Consider the following 19,392-nt stretch of genomic DNA (forward strand, 5'->3'; position numbering starts at 1 on the left):
AAACCCCCCACAAATGACCCCATTTTGAAAACTAGACCCACTAAGGAACTTATCTAGATGTGAGGTGAGCACTTTGAACCCCCAAGGGCTTCACTGAAGTTTATAATGCCAGGGCATGAAAATAAAAAAATCGTATTTTTTCCAGAAACATGATCAATTAGTCCCCAATTTTTTCATTTTCCCAAGGGTAACAGGAGAAATTGGACCCCAAAAGTTGTTGTCCAATTTGGCCTGAGTACGCTGACACCCCATATGTGGGAGAAAACTACTGTATGGACACACGTCGGGGCTCGGAAGGGAAGCAGTGACGTTTTGGAATGCAGACTTTGATGGAATGGTCTGCGGGTGTCATGTGCGTTTGGAGAGCCCCTGATGTACCTAAACTATTGAAACTCCCCACAAGTGACCCCATTTTGGACACTAGACCCCCCACAGAACTTATCTAGATGTGTGGTGAGCACTTTGAACCCCCAAGTGTTTCACAGAAGTTTATAACACTCGGACGTGAAAATAAAAAAATCATTTTTTTCCACAAAAATGATATTTTTGCCCCCAATTTTTTATTTTCCTAAGGGTAACAGGAGAAATTGGACCCCAAAAATTGTTTTGCAATTTGTCCTGAGTAGGCTGATACCCTACATGTGGGGGTAAAACACTGTTTGGGCGCATGGCAGAGCTTGGAAGGGAAGGAGCACCATTTGACTTTTTCAACTCAGAATTGGCTGGAATTTAGATCAGACGCCATGTTGCATTTGGAGAGCCCCTGATGTGCCCAAGCAGTGGAAACCCCCAATTCTAACTCCAACCCTAACCCCAACACACCCCTAACCCTAATCTGAGCCCTAACCCTAGTCCTAACCCTAGCCCTAACCCTAGCCCTAACCCTAACCCTAACCCTAGCCCTAACCCTAGCCCTAACCCTAGCCCTAGCCCTAACCCTAGCCCTAACCCTAAGGCTGTGTGCACACGCTGCGGATTTTGCTGCGGTTCCGCAGCAGTTTTGGCCGCTGCGGACCAGCAGCAGTTTTTGCTGCGGTGTACAGTACCATGATTCCCTATGGGAATCAAAAACCGCAGTGCAGATGGTGCGGAATTTTCCGCGCGGATTATCTGCGGTTTTCAATCCGCAGAAAGAATTGACATGTCAATTCTTTCTGCGGATTCTCCTGCGGTTTGCCATCTCCTCTATTGAGGAGATGAAAAACCGCAGGACAAAACCGCAGAGCAATCCGCAGGTAAAACCGCAGGTCTTTTGACCTGCGGTTTCACCTGCGGATTTTACAAAATCCGCGCGGATGAATCCGCACCTAATCCGCAGCGTGTGCACACAGCCTTACCCTAACGGGAAAATGGAGATAAATACTTTTTTTTTAGTTTTATTATTTTTCCCTAACTAAGGGGGTGATAACGGGGGGTTTGACTTACTATTTATGGCGGTTTTTATGTTTGGCGGCTGTCACACGCTAAAAGACGCTTTTTATTGTAAAATAGTTTTTGCATCACCACATATTGAGAGCTATAATTTTTCCGTATTTTGACCCACTGAGTCATGTGAGGTCTTATTTTTTGCGGGACGAGTTGACGTTTTTATTGGTACCATTTTCGGGCACGTGACATTTTTTGATCGCTTTTTATTCCTATTTTTGGGACGCAGAATGAACAAAAACCAGCGTTTCATGAATTTTTTTTGGGGGGGTGCGTTTACACCGTTCTGCGTGCGGTAAAATTGATAAAGCGGTTTTATTCTTCGGGTCAGTACGGTTACTGCGATACCTCATTTAGGTCTTTTTTTATGTTTTTGTCGGTTTTATGCAATGAAAACTATTTTATATAAAAAATAATTATTTTTGCATCGCTTTATTCTGTGAGCTATAACTTTTTTATTTTTTCGCTGATGATGCTGTATGGTGGCTCGTTTTTTGTGGGACAAGATGACGTTTTCAGCGGTACCATGGATATTTATATCCGTCTTTTTGATCGCGCGTTATTACACTTTTTGTTTGGCGGTATGATAATAAATCATTATTTTTTGCTTCGTTTTTTATTTCTATTTTTTAAGGGGTTCGCTAAAAGGGTTAACTAATGGGACGGTTTTATAGGGCGGGTCATTACGGATGCGGCGATACCTAATATGTGTACTTTTATTGGTTTTTTTTTTTTTCCAAAAAATGGATTTATTGGGGGAATATTTTTTTTTTTTCTAATTTATTTGGCGATTTTTTTAAATTTATTTTTACATTTTTTTTTAATTTTTTTTTACTTTATTACATAGTCCCAGGTGGGACATCACTGTCCTGTGACAGATCGCTGATCTGTCACATCACAGATCACTGTGACAGATCAGCAATCTGTCACAGGCATTGAAGAAGACTTCCTCTTGCCTGCGCTTTGCAGGCACTGAGGAAGCCAGCTTCCTCAGGTCCCCGAAGGCCCCCGTCGCCATCTTGGATTCGGGGGCCTGGAGGATAGGAGCCCCCCGCAGCAGCGCTGCACATTGCGCTGCCGTGGGGGGCTCAGGGAAGCACGAAGGGAGCCCCCTCCCTCCCGATGCTTCCCTTTAACTCCCGGTACACCGCGATCATGTTTGATCGCGGTGTGCAAGGGGTTAACGTGTCGGGGGCGGTCCGTGACCGCCCCTGACACATGGTGCCGGGTGTCAGCTGTGATAATCAGCTGACACCCGGCCGCGATCAGCGGCGCTCACCACGTGGGCGCCGCTGATCGCGGTAGACGTACTATCCCGTCCACGGTCATACGGGCCCCGGTACCGTGGACGGGATAGTACGTCGGATGTCAGGAAGGGGTTAAGGACCTTCCACCTACCTCTAACCTTGTCATTTGTGCCAATGTGAACCATGATCGCTGGGTCCTCACCAGCCCCTCCCAGTAATCTGTCAGCCCGATCAGCGATGTGTCGGACTCGAGTGCCAGGTAGGCAGCACACCGTTCGACAACTCTGCTAAATGTATGGAACCAATACAACTGAGGAAAAACAATAATAACTCTTTGTTCTAATGTTTGTAATATATTACATTTTTTTTAATGTAATCCCCTTATATGTTTGTGTACAGTACATTCATTGGTGTACATTTAACAGTTAAAAGTTGTACTAGACTAGACAAGTAAAACCAGCAGTGTAAGATTCCAGGTTGAGGTCAAATGAAAAAGTATCTGACACTAGAGGAATACCCATAGATCAGGAAGAAGACATTGTTCCTGGTTTGTTGGGTCTCCAAAGAAGGGCAACAATTGTTCACTTAATGTACTGAGTTTGGAGGGATTGGACACTACAGTACTTCAAAATGTTTGCATAGCTATGTGCTATTGTTTAGCTGCACAATGCTGTTTCTAGAATTTCATTTATTAGTTGATTTCCTTGCTCTATGATATTAAAAAGGAAAAATGTCTAATAAAAGAGAGTGGGCTACTGATTCAGAAGAGATACCTAACTAACTTAACTTATTGCTACGTATTTGTTGACCCAGTTCAAAAGCCTTATGTGTTTCGCCTTCAATGCTAGCATGATTCATCAGGGGCTTCTCTGTTTATGATCAAATTATCCGCAACGATGTGTAGAACTCTTTTCATATATGCATTCCTCATTCTATGCTACATGTTTAATCAGGGGCTTAGCAGTTTATGATCAAAGAATATGCTTAATATTGTACAGCTGTGTGAATACCCCTCAGTATATATGCCAATCCTATTTGCTGATAGTCATCTTGAAATTTTACAACTACATATCCTTCCAACTGTCCTTGGAATCCTGACCTGTGGCCAATCACAGGTGCAGGAAAATGGACACGTCTTGCAAAGCCTTTAAGCAAGGAGTTATTGTATAGGCCTGCACCACTGATTGGAGATTCATGTGTATTAACGGCAAGTTTTCATGCTAGGCAGCCAATCAGACTGTGACCGAATCAGCATGGTGGGTAGATAGAGTATTGTTAGATAATGTTGTGCAATAAGTAGATAGGTTCCCTGATTTGACATTCTATGTACTTGGCCACTGATAGTGATGTTAACAAGTGACTACAATCTCATCCACTTTCTCAAGCTTTTTAACAACTCTTTCTGTGTTTGTAAACTTCCATCCATATGGTGGATATATAAAACGCCCTAGCTGAAATTTGTTTTGCCACAATAACTCAGAGTAGTTAACATGAGTGCAACTGATGTGTACACTAGTGGGTACCACCATGGTCTCTCGTTCATGGAAACATTGACAGGCAAAATATTTCTCTACACTTATGATAGAAACAAACTAATATGGGGACTGAAAGGCCACGATCATGTGGTAAATACAAATTATACATTTATCTAATGTAAAGTTCCGCAAACTTTCCAAAATATTGGGGCAAATTCTTTAAGTCTTGTGTTTCATACATTAGTCTTACTTCAAGTACATTGGTGTAAGTTGCCCCAAATAGGTGCATGCCTAATAATAAATTTGCCAAATCATAACCTGTCTTAAAGGCAGAAAATTAAATTTAAGCTTGCTGTAAAACTGAGAGGAGAAGAAAAGAAAAGTAAAAAAACAAATAGTGCAAATATTGTGTACTCCATAATATGAATCTTGTGGACTCTAAAATACTGGTCAACATTTATTCTTAAATTATCCACATTTGCTCTCATATGTGCCTCTACTCTCTATTTTTGACTACAATAGACAGAATAAGGTTCATCTGTTCACTCTTTCATTATAACATTGACCTCCTTGGGGATTTGCTCTACTATCCGAATGAATATAAGACTGGTGTTTCTCACCGCTTTTGTATAAACTGTCTTTGGTTTACAAAATTGCTGCCAATTTGCCACAAATCTGCTTGTATGATCCCAGCTATAAATTGCAGTAGACACCTCCGCATGTCATCTTGTACAGACAAGTCTTTCGTGTCATCGCTTGTCAGCAATCACTGGAAGATGACAGTAGTGAGAAGCTTCTGAGTCATGTCTTTAGACGGAAACAACAATGACTTATACCTTCTCCTTACCAATTCTATGATTAGTAGGACTCAAGATCAGAATGGAAAAAATGCAAAAACCCATTGTGATAATGCAATAAGATATACCAAGTAACAAAGTTTGGTGCCTTATGATATATCAACTGTATGTTAAAAAGTTTTGTCACACACCTGAGACTGGGCTTGAAGAATCAGCGTGATCTCCTGTATATCGTTGGCGGGCATTGGTGCTTTGCCGCAGGTCACTTTGTAGAGGTGATCTTTACACTGTTCAGACTTGTTCCTACACAAATGCTGCACATACTCTGGGTTCTGCCATCCACTCATGGCACAGGTATAGAAGGATCCATGAAGTAGGGCGATAGAAATCCACATGACAGGTACTATGAGCGCATCCATTGTCAGCTGTACGAAAACATACAGCCCCTGGCAGCGGAAACCATTGGGGCACATCTTCTTTGGATTGAGAAAACATCCGGTGAAAAATTTCCAAGTTCTACTGTTCAGAAAATAACTAATAATCATAAGGATTAGAGCGGGAGCGAAGAGAAAAACAAATCCATACATCAGGTTATCTTCAGAGCATGGGCACTGGAAAACTACCAGAGAAAACAACTGCTGCCCACCTACAGTAAGAAGCGTCAAGAAGCCATAACCTATGGCAGATTTCTTTTCTGAGCAAAGCTTGAACAATTTATGCAAGATGTCCATGATGTTTACAATGTGAATGAGGTATGAGAAAGTGACTGTCCTCACATAATATATGCTTCTCCACCAGCAAGAAATTCAAAGCAAAAACCAGTTTGTCAAGTCTTCAGGTATACAGACCCGATGACAGTGTGCAGTAAAGCTATCCCCCAAGCGCCTATGAAACATGTTGTGTAGCATACACATGGACTTTTAACTGGTGAATGTATTGTCAGCATGTACTAATTTGCCTTATAGGTCCAGTATAATGAATTGAGCAGGGCTAAATAGTGATGTATCACCATGAAGATTTTTTTTTTTAATCATAGGATTTGTGCAACTCATCATAATAAACTTCATTCGTGTGCTTGCGCAGCGCTATACCTGACCATGCTCTTCAAACACTGTGGGATCAGCTAAAGCCAATAAGATTTACACCCACCAAAATCCCACTAATACGTGGGGATAAAATAACAGGGATACAATAATATTAAGAATAATATTCATAGGCAATATAACAAAAAGGTATTAAAATGTTTTTTATTACCATTGTTTATTTGTTTTCTTACACATTTTTGTGTATTTCTTTACTATGGAGTTCAAGCCCATGCTCAGATTCATAAAAGCGTTTTTAAAAGAATTTTGGCATAAAAAGCTTTGAAAAGTCGTGAGGCAGCAAAAACATTTTGCAACTTTTGGCATTTTCACGCCATTTTCGTCAAACTACAAGAAAGTGGGCAGAGCTGGGGTGGGACAGGGGCATGACCGGGCATGGCAACTCCAACTTGTCAAATTCATGATGGGCAGCAGCGTTCCTTATGCCACAAATCTTACTCCAGTCACTGACCTATGTAAGATTGTCGCAAGGTGTCTACGGTAGTTCATTCAGAGATGTGCGCCTTGTAATGAATCAGGCAGCCTGCACTCCACAATGCCCCCTCATAAGGACGGATATGAATCGGGCCTTAGTTCCTCAGAAACTTGCTTAAAGGAATTCTCCTATATAGACAACCCGTTTCAATATATTAGTACATATGGACATCAAGGAGGGGGTATTTCTAAGGGCGCCCAACAACACAAAACGGAAAGCTACTCTATGTGAGTGGCTACTTTTCCGGTGAATCGGTGCATCAAATAGATGGCTGTAACAATACATTTCCAGCCTCTCTATGACACCTGTGAGTGAAATCCAATATCTGTATGTGAACATAATATTTCATCCAACACAATCTCCATTTTGTTTCATTACCTGACTTCTTACATATAGCTCAACTTTCACTGTTCATTTAATTTATCTGTCTTTATTCTAAAGGGGGTTTTACACATAGCAATATTGCTAGCGATATCGCTATAACGTCACTGATTTTGTGATGTTATAGCGATATCGCTAGCAATATCGCTATGTGTGATACTTACCTCCGACCGGCTCCCCCGCTGGTGATCGCGCAAGAATGTCCGGCTCCATTTCTCGTCGTCAGCTTCCTGCTGTGACGACGAGCGACGCGTGGAGGCGGGAGCACGTCAGGATCAGTGTGTGTGAAAGGTGAGTATCGTGCGCTGCATCGCTGCTGCATCGCTGTGAGATCTTTCTGTGTGAAAGCTCACTAGCGATCATTTAGCGATGCACCAGCGATCCTGACCGGGTCGGATCGCTGGTCGGATCGCTGGTGCATCGCTAAATGTAAAGGGGCCTTTACTTCTGCTATTAAGCATCATTGCTCTAATTAAGCTTTCTGGAACAATCAACCACATCAGTATGCAAACAGACATGCCTTTAGCGAAACAAACTAAAAGACTATGGCCAAAAATATATTATAGGGAAGCTTCTCATCATTACTGATAAATCACATGGTTTTCTATATAAATGATGTAATTCATTATTAAAAGTGTATTTTGATTGGCTGTAGTGTTATATATTGTGATTGGTTTATCTTTCATGCATCATCAATTATGATGTATCTATGTATTACGATTGACTTATACTCTACCTACAATGACGGCCAAAGGTTTTGCATCTTGCTTAAAAGTGTGATTACTTCTGTCAGGTTGTTGTGATGCCATTTTCCTGGTGATGAACTGAAAGTGCACAAAGTGTCATCATGCAAACCTTAATTTTTACCAAAATGCTTTAGAATATAGGTATGGTCATTTAATGAAAGAAAACTGACTCCCAAAAGTTATGCATATACTATTTATTGATAACAACACAGAGAGTAATTCATTATTTACAATGCTATAACTTAGTATTTTGTAGCATAACCTCTTGCTTTTACCCTTTTAATGACCAGATGTATTTTTGGATTGCATTTTCGTTTTTCGCTCCCCTTCTTCCCAGAGCCAAAACTTTTTTATTTTTCCGTCAATATGGCCATCTGAGGGCTTGTTTTTTGCGGGACGAGTTGTGCTTTTGAACGACACCATTGGTTTTACCATATAGTGTACTCAAAAACGGAAAAAAAATTCCAAGTGCGGTGAAATTGCAAAAAAATTGCAATCCCACACTTGTTTTTTGTTCTGCTTTTTTACTAGGTTCACTAAATGCTAATACTGACCTTCCATTATGATTCACCAGGTCATTAAGAGTTCATAGACACTAAACATGTCTAGGTTCTTTTTTTATCTAACTGGACCTTGCTAAAAAAAATGCACCATTTTCTGATACCCGGATGTAATGTATAATAATTAGATCTGTCTCTTTAAGCAAGCCAGACTTATGGGACTTGGGGGGTGGAGACAAGAGGGATGAGAAGGAAAGTTTCAGTTTCACTTCTGGGTAGCATGGTAATGCAACTGTTATGCTGTGTGCTGGAGGACGAAGAATAAAACATATCTAAAGTTTAATACCTTGAATTCTTCATAACGTGTGGACATTACAACTGGCGACGAGGATGGGATATAATCACCTACTGCTGTGAGTACGGACTATATTTTACCGCTTCACACGCCAGCACCACTGAGAGACTCTATCATGGCTGACTACTTGCACACATTCCCACAATTTGATATGACTGATGTCATTAATCTCCCCCATAACTGGAGAAAATGGCTAAACAGATTTGAGAATTTCCTAGAAGCAATGGACATAAAGGAGGAAAAAAGAAAGAGAGCTTTGCTCCTGCATTGTGCAGGCACAAGAGTCTATGACATATACAGTACGTTACCTGCAGCAGAAACAGACACATACAGCAACTGCACTAAAGCTCTCACTGGCTACTTCAACCCCAAACAGAACATCAGATATGAAAGATATAAATTCAGGATTGCCAAGCAGCTTCCAGAAGAGTCCATAGACACTTATGTCACACGGCTGAAAGAGTTAGCACATGGATGTGCCTTTACAGATGTAGATGATGAAATCCTAACTCAAATAATTGTCACCTGCTCGTCTAATAACCTAAGGCGTAAGGCTCTGCAGCAGGATATCTCTCTACATGATTTGCTCAAAATGGCCCGTGCTATAGAAATAGCAGATCATCAGGCTACCGTAATGGAGAATGGGGATAAATTACATGTGCATAATCTCAAACAGAAAAATTTACCAGACAAACAAGCCCAGAAACAGAAGAAATGTTATAGATGTGGACAGGATTTCCCTCACCACCAGAACAAATGTCCAGCTATGGGACAAACCTGCAGTAAATGTGGAAATGGGAATCATTTTGCAGCTGTCTGCAAATCAGCGCACTACAAGCCTCCGCTGCCTATGACAAAATCTGCAGATGTAAAGGTGATAAATCAGGACACAGAAGAAATGTCTGCGACTGAGAACTATGTGTTCACTACCTCTGTCACTGGTTCAGTACAGTCTCCCTGTGTTACACTCTCAATCTGCAACACTGACATTACCTTTACAATAGATACAGGAGCTTCAGTGGATATCATAGATGGCACTACATATGAACAATTGAAAACAAGGCCAGTCTTACAACAAGTGCAGACTAAAATCTTTCCTTATGGATCTAAAACACCTCTAGCTATAATGGGACAATTTGATGCTGAAATTAGATATAAAGAAAACAGGCAGAAAACCACTTTCCACACATTACAAGGATCGGGAGGCTGTCTTCTCAGCTATCACACTGCCTTGGAGCTAGGGCTCATCCAGATTATTCATGCCATAACTGACCCTGCGGATATGGATGTACAAACTATGGTGAACAGCTTTCCCTCCCTATTTAGTGGTTTGGGAAAACTAAAGTACTCTCAAGTACACCTTCATGTGGATGACAATGTTCATCCAGTAGCCCAGCCTCACAGGCGTATTCCATTTCACCTGAGACAGAAGGTAGAAAAGGAACTCCAATTGCTCATGGATGAGGACGTTATTGAAACTGTTACTGGTCCCACTCCGTGGGTCTCTCCACTTGTGGTAGTTCCAAAACCAAAGACTCCTGATCAAGTGAGACTGTGTGTTGACATGCGCCTGCCCAACACCGCTATCCAGAGGGAAAGACATATCTCACCTACGATTGATGACATTATTCATTTATTAAATGGAGCCACCGTCTTCTCAAAGCTCGACCTCAATAAGGGACATCATCAATTAGAACTGAGTCCAGAGTCCCGATACTTGACCACATTTTCCACCCATGTGGGCCTCAGAAGATACAAAAGATTGACTTTTGGAGTCTGCTCAGCAGCAGAAATTTTTCAGGATGCAATAAGGAGTGTCATTCAACACATCCCAAATGCCTTTAATTACAGTGATGACATATTGGTTTTTGGTAAAACTCAAGCTGAGCATAATCGTGCTCTATATGCTATCTTCGAATGTCTGCTTTCTGCTGGACTCACTTTAAACAAAGAGAAGTGCGAGTTGGACAAGGGTTCATTAGAATTCTATGGTCACATATTCTCGGAAAAAGGAGTACAACCAGACCCCAAGAAAGTGGAAGCTATCAGAACAGCCTCAATTCCACAGGATGCCAGTGAAGTGCGTTCTTTCCTTGGAATGGCAAGTTACTGTGCTAGATATATTCCGAATTTTTCAACAATCAGCAATCCACTACGGGAACTTACAAAACAAAGTTGTATTTTTCAATGGTCTCAAGACTGTCAGGCCTCTTTTGAAACAATTAAAAATGAACTCTGCTCGACGACCACCATGGCTTATTTTGATCCAACTTTTCGAACTGAACTGATTGTGGACGCCAGTCCCGTGGGACTGGGTGCTATTCTAGCGCAGTACAAGGATAACAATCAAAATCCTCACATCATTTCTTATGCAAGTAAAAGCTTAACAAACACTGAAAGAAAATATTCTCAACCTGAAAAAGAAAGCTTGGCAGTTGTCTGGGGATGTGAACACTTTCACTTATTTCTTTATGGAGCTCCCTTCACCATTGTCACAGATCATCAAGCACTTCTTACAATTTTTGGAAATCCCAGAGCAAAAATGCCTGCACGAATTGAACGATGGGGCCTACGTCTACAGGACTACAACTATAAAATTGTTCACAAACCTGGAAAATACAGTAATCCGGCTGATTATCTTTCAAGACATCCTACTAATGATGATATACCTGTGCATTCCTCTATTGAAGAATACCTACGTTTTGTTACGGATCATGCCGTGCCAAAAGCACTTTCTCTTGACCAATTTATAAATGAAACAACAAAAGACAAGACACTCTGTGCCCTAATACAAATCATCCAAAATCGAAGGTGGCATGAAATTCAAAAGGAAAAATTTCCTGATTCTGAGATTGATCTGAAAGAGTTAAAACTATTCTCAAACGTACGTGAGGAATTATCAGTCACTGAAGAACACCTCATTCTTCGAGGTACCAAACTAGTTGTACCTAAGACTTTGCGTAACTTAGTCATACAGATAGCACACGAAGGTCATTTAGGAATTGTTGGCACAAAGAAGTTACTCAGAGAAAAAGTGTGGTTCCCAAATATGGATCACTTGGTGGAAGAAAAGATTAGACGCTGTTCTACTTGTCAATTAATCACTCCATCATCAAACTTAGAGCCATTACAAATGTCTCCATTACCCACTGCTGTCTGGGAGGAAGTGGCAGTCGATATATATGGACCATTGCCAAATGGCCAATACATTCTCGTAACAATTGATGAATATTCTCGATACCCTGTCATTTCATTTATCTCTTCAACATCTGCTAATAATGTCATACCGGAGCTGGACGACATTTTCTCGGCATATGGTATTCCAAGAGTGGTCAAAACAGACAATGGACCTCCCTTCAATGGACATGTGTTTACACAATTTTCTGAATACTTGGGATTCAATCACAGGAAAATCACACCTTGCTGGCCGCAAGCTAATGGAATTGTGGAACGTTTTATGCGCACTCTGGGGAAACGTATCAAGGCAGCGAGCCTGGAGCACATCCCACTGAAACAGTCATTATACAAATTCATGCGTAATTACCGCAATATGCCACACTCCACTACTAATGCTGCTCCAGCTCATTTAATGTTCAGCAGAACCCTGCGTATACGTCTCCCTGATGTGACCAGCCATCCCCGACCGAGTGACTCCTCAGTGAGATCCACAGATTTCTCCAACAAACAAGCCATGAAACGTTATGCAGACAGAAGGCGAAGGACACAGTCAAGTGCCATCGAAAGAGGGGATGTCGTGGTGGTACGTCAAAGACCAACCAACAAGACCTCACCTGTATATGGTCCTGCAAAATATTATGTTACTAAAAGGAAAGGCAGCATGATCACGGCTGAACGAGATGGACACTCCATAACGCGAAATTCTTCATATTTTAAAATCATACCGCAGAATGATGACAATGAACTCTCTTTGGTGGAAGATTTGGTATCCAATGGTGGAGAGGACCAACAAGAGGTAGCTGGTCCATCAATAATGAACCCTCTCAATGAGCCCAGACGTTATCCTACACGAGAGGGAAGAGCTCCATCGAGGATTATTGAAGAAGTATAACTACAGTTTTGCTTGTTTGTTTTTTCGTTTGTTTCTCTGGTCTTGGAATTGAACAAATAAGACTAAACTGACACATGATCTCTTTGGACGTTTTCATGTTGTTGCATTTATCAGTAATATGGGTTATTTATAGTAAAAAAAAAAAAAAAAGGGGATGATGTAATGTATAATAATTAGATCTGTCTCTTTAAGCAAGCCAGACTTATGGGACTTGGGGGGTGGAGACAAGAGGGATGAGAAGGGAAGTTTCAGTTTCACTTCTGTGTAGCATGGTAATGCAACTGTTATGCTGTGTGCTGGAGGACGAAGAATAAAAGATATCTAAAGTTTAATACCTTGAATTCTTCATAACGTGTGGACATTACACCGTAGAGTCTCCAATTTTCGTGATCTCGGGTTGGGTGGGTCTCATTTTTTGTGCGCCTAGCTGACTTTCTAATGATATAATTTTGGTGCAGATATGATCTTTTGATCGCCCGTTATTGCATTTTAATGCAATGTCGCAGCGACCAAAAAAAACATAATTCTGGTGTTTTGACTTTTTTCTCGCTATGCCATTTAACGATCAGGTTAGTCTTTTTTTATATTAATAGATCAGGCTTTTCGATTCTGATCGGGGTGATTCCAAATATGTGTATGTTTGATTTTTTTTTTATTGCTTTATTTTGAATGGGGCGAAAGGGGGGGTGGTTTGAAATTTTATATATATATTTTTTAAAACATTTTTTTCACTTTTGGAATGCTTCAATAGTCTCCATGGGAGACTAGAAACTGCCATAACCCGATCGGCTCTGCTACATACAGGCAATGATCAGGTCACCTGTATGTAGCAGAAAACCTCTCTTGCTATGAGCACCGACCACCAGGCGGCGCTCAAAGCAATCCAGCACTGACAACCATAGAGGTCTCCAGGAAACCTCCGGTTGTCATGCCAACCCATCAGTGACCCATGATCACGTGACAGGGGTCACCGATGGGCGGATTTTTGACACGTTTGCCGGAAGCACATGTTAAATGCCGCTGTCAGAGTTTGACAGCAGCATTTAATGGGTTACTAGCCTCGGGTGTACTGCGATTCAAAACTCGTCACCATAACTCATCCCAAAGGTGCTCTATAGGGTTTAAATCAGGTGACTGGCTTGGCCATTGCAACAGTCAAACACTTTTCTTTGCTGACCAATTTTTTACTAAATTGGATGAGTGCTTAGGATCATTGGCTTGCTGGAATTTCCAGCCTGTGTCTGCTCTGGTTTTACCATGTGGCAGCATTACATTCTCCAGTATATCCTTGTACATGGTAACATTCATATTTCCATCTATTCTATGCAGAGGGCCAATGGCAGATGCAGAAAAGCAGCCACAAACGATGACATTGCCACCACCATATTTCACTGTAGGTGTTTGGTACCTTACATTATTACGTTTTGTAATTGGGTGGTATATTTAGTGCTTGCCGTCACTTCCAAACAAATTGAACTTGGAGTCTTTCAACCACAACACCTTAGTCCAATTTGTCTCTTTCCATTTTCTGTGTTCTTTGGCAAACTCAAGTCGGAGCTTCCAGTTCTTTGCAGAAATGAAAGGCTTCTTGACTGGAACTTGTGCATTCAACCCTACTGCTCTTAGCCATCACAAAACAGTTTATTGACTCACTTTGACACTATATTCTTCGTTCATTTCATGAGAAATCTGTACAGCACTTTTATGGACATCAGATACTGAATTTTACTTAATAATTTGATCAACTTTGGAGGAAGTTTTCTATGGTCGTCCACTCTTAGTTTTGTGACCTGTTCCTTAATCTTCTTCTTTTATCATTAGACGTGACACTTGACTCTGAGAGCAGTTGAATTCCATAGATATCTCTTTTTAGCTTTTGCTTGACTTCACTTTCAGAATAATAAGCTTCCTGGCATCTGCTGATAAATTTGTCTTTGTCATGTGTTAACCGAAAAACACACAAACAAAAAAAAATTAAAATTTTATGCAAAATTCGACTAACCATGGCAAAATATGCAAAACATTTGGCCCAGCAAATGTTGCAAACCAACACATAAGGGAATAAAACAATGCTAAACACAATTTTCATCCTTATAGCTTTCAACCATTTGCTTCCGGTTTACTAAAATCACCAGGAAAATGGCATTCTAACAACCAGACAGAAGTAATCACACTTTTAAAAAAATGCTAAACTTTTGGTCGTTACTGTATGTCTTGTTAAAATGTTGTTGGTTACTTTCCAAAACCTGCTGTTACTGTAGAGTGCTTAATATAATAATAATAATTTTATTTCTATAGCGCCAACATTTTCCGCAGCACTTTACATTTCAGAGGGGACTTGTACAGACGATAGACATTACAGCATAACAGTAATCACATAGATCATAACAGATACCAAGAGGAATGAGGGCCCTGCTTGTAAGCTTACAATCTATGAGGAAAAAAGGGGAGACATGAAAGGTGGGTGGTAACAGTTGCCTTCTTTGTTCGGACCAGCCATGATGTTAAGTGTATAACAATACAGACACAGAGGGCTATTAAATGCATAAAGCATGTGGGAACATGATGCGGGGAACCTGGTTATGGTAAAACCTTTGACTGTGCCACACAGGGATAGTTAGGTTAATTCATTGAGGTGGTAGGTCAGTCTGAATAAGTGCGTTTTTAGGGCACGCTTAAAATTGTAGGGATTGGGGACTAATCGTATTGACCTGGAAAGTGCATTCCAAAGAATTGGCACAGGACGTGTATAGTCTTGGAGATGGGAGTCGGAGGTTCTGATTATTGAGGATGCTAACCTCAGGTCATCAGCAGAACTGAGGGCACGGATAGGGTGGTAGACTGAGATGAGGGAGGAGATGTAGGGTGGTGCTGAGTCGTGGAGTGCTTTGTGGGTGAGGGTAATAAGATTGTACTGGATTCTGGAGTGGATGGATAGCCAGGGTAATGACTGGTACAAGGTAGAGGCATCGGTGTAACGATTGGTGAGGAATATGATCCTGGCTCCAGCATTCAAGACAGATTGGAGGGGGGAGAGTTTGATAAGAGGGAGACCGATTAGAAGAGAGTTACAATAGTCCAGACAAGAATGAATAAGAGAAACAGTAAGAGTTTGCTTCATAAGAATTACATTTCTGGAGCCTACCATATCTCTGTAGCAACAGATAAAATATTAGATGCCTATTACCACCACTAGGGGAAATAATCTGTGTAAGCTTCTGTAGGTACCTATCAACTTGAACAATAGCCATAAATAAATGGATTAAGATTAGGTCCCTAGTGACTGCAGCAGTGGACATTTTAGAGTTAAGGAGGCAAAATTGAAAGTTGAATGGAGGCCTTCATTCTTATACTTCAGAGTTAAATAATAATAATAATACTATATATACTCGTGTATTAGCCGAGATTTTCAGCACATTTTTTTGTGCTGAAAAGGCCACCTCTGCTTATACACGAGTCATTGTCCAGAAAGCCGGTGGGGGAGGGGGAGCGGCGGAGCAGTGGCAGGAGCTGGCGGATGTGGCACAGTGACAGCTGCAGCTGCCAGTGTGAGGGAGCGCAAGGGCCATAGTCGTGGCTGAGAATGTGTACTTTAACACGCCCTGGTCTCTCCTCACATGAATATAGTGACCACTCTGCAACATACCTTCTGCTTCACCTTCTGCACCGTCAGGGTCCCATCGGGCAGGCTGAAGTTCCACTGCTGCCGTTGTTGCGCATAAAGAGACAGAGTCCATTTCAAACTTAAAACGTAACACTAAACTTTCTTGTTTTTGCAGCACATCCTTTTCAGATACAGCATTAGCATAGAGTTCCATACAGTCCACATTCTCTACTTTCCCTGCAATTCTTTCTACGTCCCTCAGTATGTGCCCGGGTCGTAGCGCCGCTTGCGGTAGCGCAGCGTCCTCCATGTCCAGAGTCTATGTGCTTGGGGCTTCCCTCAGCCATTTCGCCCTGGATCTGAGGGCATCAGCCCATGCGATGATCTGCCACATGATGAGTGACCTGCATCCCCGTTTCTGCTTTGGACCTCTTCTTCTGCCTCTACTCCACACTGCTGTTACACTGCTGCTTCAGCTGAACTTCTGTCCATCCGGACTCTGGATGGCTGGGTACTCTGCTTTAACGTTGCGGAACTATCCGTCCTGCATGGGCACCTGGGCCCTACTACCTAACAACAGGAAGACACTTACCTCTTAACACAGCTAGCTCCTCCTAAGTAACTAGGTACACTAGTGTGCCCATCTAGTGTCCGATTAGGGGTTACTTTCCCTAACTTACAGCATAACATACACTGCCAAAAGAATATGTACATAGTAGAAAGACTTGAACATATATATATATACACTCACTGGCCACTTTATTAGGTACACCTGTCCAACTGTGTGTTAAGACTTAATTTCTAATCAGCCAATCACATGGCGGCAACTCAGTGCATTTAGGCATGTAGACATGGTCAAGACAATCTCCTGCAGTTCAAACCGAGCATCAGTATGGGGAAGAAAGGTGATTTGAGTGCCTTTGAACGTGGCATGATTGTTGGTGCCAGAAGGGCTGGTCTGAGTATTTCAGAAACTGCTGATCTACTGGGATTTTCACGCACAACCATCTCTAGGGTTTACAGAGAATGGTCCGAAAAAGAAAAAAAATCCAGTGAGCGGCAGTTCTGTGGCCGGAAATGCCTTGTTGATGCCAGAGGTCAGAGGAGAATGGGCATACTGGTTCGAGCTGATAGAAAGGCAACAGTGACTCAAATTGCCACCCATTACAACCAAGGTAGGCAGAAGAGCATCTCTGAACGCACAGTGCGTCGAACTTTGAGGCAGATGGGCTACAGCAGCAGAAGACCACACTGGGTACCACTCCTCTCAGCTAAGAACAGGCATCTGATGGCTACTTTCAGCAGGATAATGCGCCATGTCATAAAGCTCGAATCATCTCAGATTGGTTTCTTGAACATGACAATGAGTTCACTGTACTCAAATGGCCTCCTCAGTCACCAGATCTCAATCCAATAGAGCATCTTTGGGATGTGGTGGAACGGGAGATTCGCATCAGGGATGTGCAGCCGACAAATCTGCGCCAACTGTGTGATGCCATCATGTCAATATGGTCCAAAATCTCTGAGGAATGCTTCCAGCACCTTGTTGAATCTCTGCCACGAAGAATTGAGGCAGTTCTGAAGGCAAAAGGGGGTCCAACCCGTTACTAGCATGGTGTACCTAATAAAGTGGCCAGTGAGTGTATATATATATATATATATATATAAAAATCAAGAAAAAAGGGCAGCACTACCAAAATAATATACTAGGTGCAAAACCTATTCAGCAGTGTCCAAACAGCCAAATTAACAAAAGGAAAAAAATAGGCAGCACTCAAATTAAATGTGAAAACAGTGGATACACATATACATACACACATACACATACATTTCTTTAACCCCTTAACGATCGCCGATAAGCCTTTAAACGACGGCAATTAAGGGTACTTAAACCACAGCGCCGTGAATTCACGGTGCTGTGGAGTAAGTAAATAACACCCCCCAGTGTTGGATTTGTAGCCGAGACCCCAGAGAACATGAATCGGGTCAGTTTTTGCCGACCCCGCTTTTGCAATCGCCATTATTAACACTATAATGGCGACCGCAAAAAAAACCACGCGATTTTGCATTTAATTTCTCTTTCCTCTGATGTGATCGCACATCAGAGGAGAGAGAAAGAGGGTCCCTGATCCCCCCCCACGATACCTCTCCGTGGTCCAGGGTCCCCTCCCGGTGGTCCTGTATCCCACCGGCGTCCTTCAGTGGGCGCCGCCATCTTGGATCCAGAGAAAATGGGGGGCGCATGTTCAGTGCGCCCGCCGGGAATCTGCAGGCACCGGCTGCCAGATTCCATTCATTCATTTTGATCACTATGATAAACTATCATAGTGATCAAAATAAAAAAATAGTAAATCACCCCCCCGTTTATCACCCCCTTAGCTAGGCAAACATAATGAAATAAAAATAATATTTTTTTTTTTTCATTTTTCCATTAGGGTTAGGGTTAGGGCTAAAGCTAGGGTAAATGCTAGGGTTAGGGCTAGGGCTAGGGTTAGGGCTAGGGTTAGAATTAGGGTTAGGGTGAATTAGGATTAGGGATTAGGGTTGGGATTAGGGTTAGGGTTGGGATTAGGGTTAGGGTTGGGATTAGGGTTAGGGTTTCCACTATTTACCAACTTTGGGGGTCTTAAAATTGGGGGCTAAAAATCACTTTTGTGGAAATAAAAAATACTTTTTATTTTCACGGCTCTGCGTTTATAAACTTCTGTGAAGCACTTGGGGGTTCAAAGTGCTCACCACATATCTAGATAAGCTCCTTCAGGGGTCTAGTTTCCAAAATGGGGTCACTTGTGGGGGGCTTATACTGTTTAGGCATATCAGTGGCTCTGCAAACGCAACATGATGTCCGCAGACCATTCCATCAAAGTCTGCATTCCAAAATGGCGCTCCTTCCCTTTCGAGCTCTCCCATGCGCCCAAATAGTGGTTCCCCCCCACATATGGGGCTTCATCGTACTCAGGACAAATTTCAAAACAACTTTTGTGGTCCAATTTCTCCTGTTACCCTTGATCAAATAAAAAATAGCGGGCTAAAAAAATCATTTTTGAGGAAAAAAAAAAGATTTTTAATTTTCACGGCTCTGCGTCTATAAACTTCTGTGAAGAGCTTGGGGGTTCAAAGTGCTCACCACATATCTAGATAAGCTCCTTCAGGGGTCTAGTTTCCAAAATGGTGTCACTTGTGGGGTTTTTTCACTGTTTAGGCACATCAGGGGC

General features: G+C 41.9%; 2 protein-coding genes across 2 annotated transcripts in view; one reads left to right on the forward strand and one right to left on the reverse strand.

The window, feature by feature from the left end:
• CALHM5 (calcium homeostasis modulator family member 5) overlaps positions 1-5,744 on the reverse strand; it is a 34,699-nt gene extending 28,955 nt beyond the window's left edge. Inside the window, exon 1 of the mRNA XM_073575970.1 lies at positions 5,136-5,744. Within this exon, the coding sequence (XP_073432071.1) occupies positions 5,136-5,675 (540 nt within the window). The 5' untranslated portion in view covers positions 5,676-5,744. The remainder of the gene's footprint in view (positions 1-5,135) is intronic.
• Positions 1-19,392, forward strand: part of TRAPPC3L (trafficking protein particle complex subunit 3L) — a 168,763-nt gene that overhangs the window by 117,932 nt on the left and 31,439 nt on the right. The window lies entirely within an intron of this gene.

The sequence above is a fragment of the Dendrobates tinctorius genome, unplaced genomic scaffold, assembly GCF_039654945.1.
Source record: "Dendrobates tinctorius isolate UK_male_01 unplaced genomic scaffold, ASM3965494v1 ptg000046l, whole genome shotgun sequence".
In the NCBI taxonomy this organism is placed as follows: domain Eukaryota; kingdom Metazoa; phylum Chordata; class Amphibia; order Anura; family Dendrobatidae; genus Dendrobates; species Dendrobates tinctorius.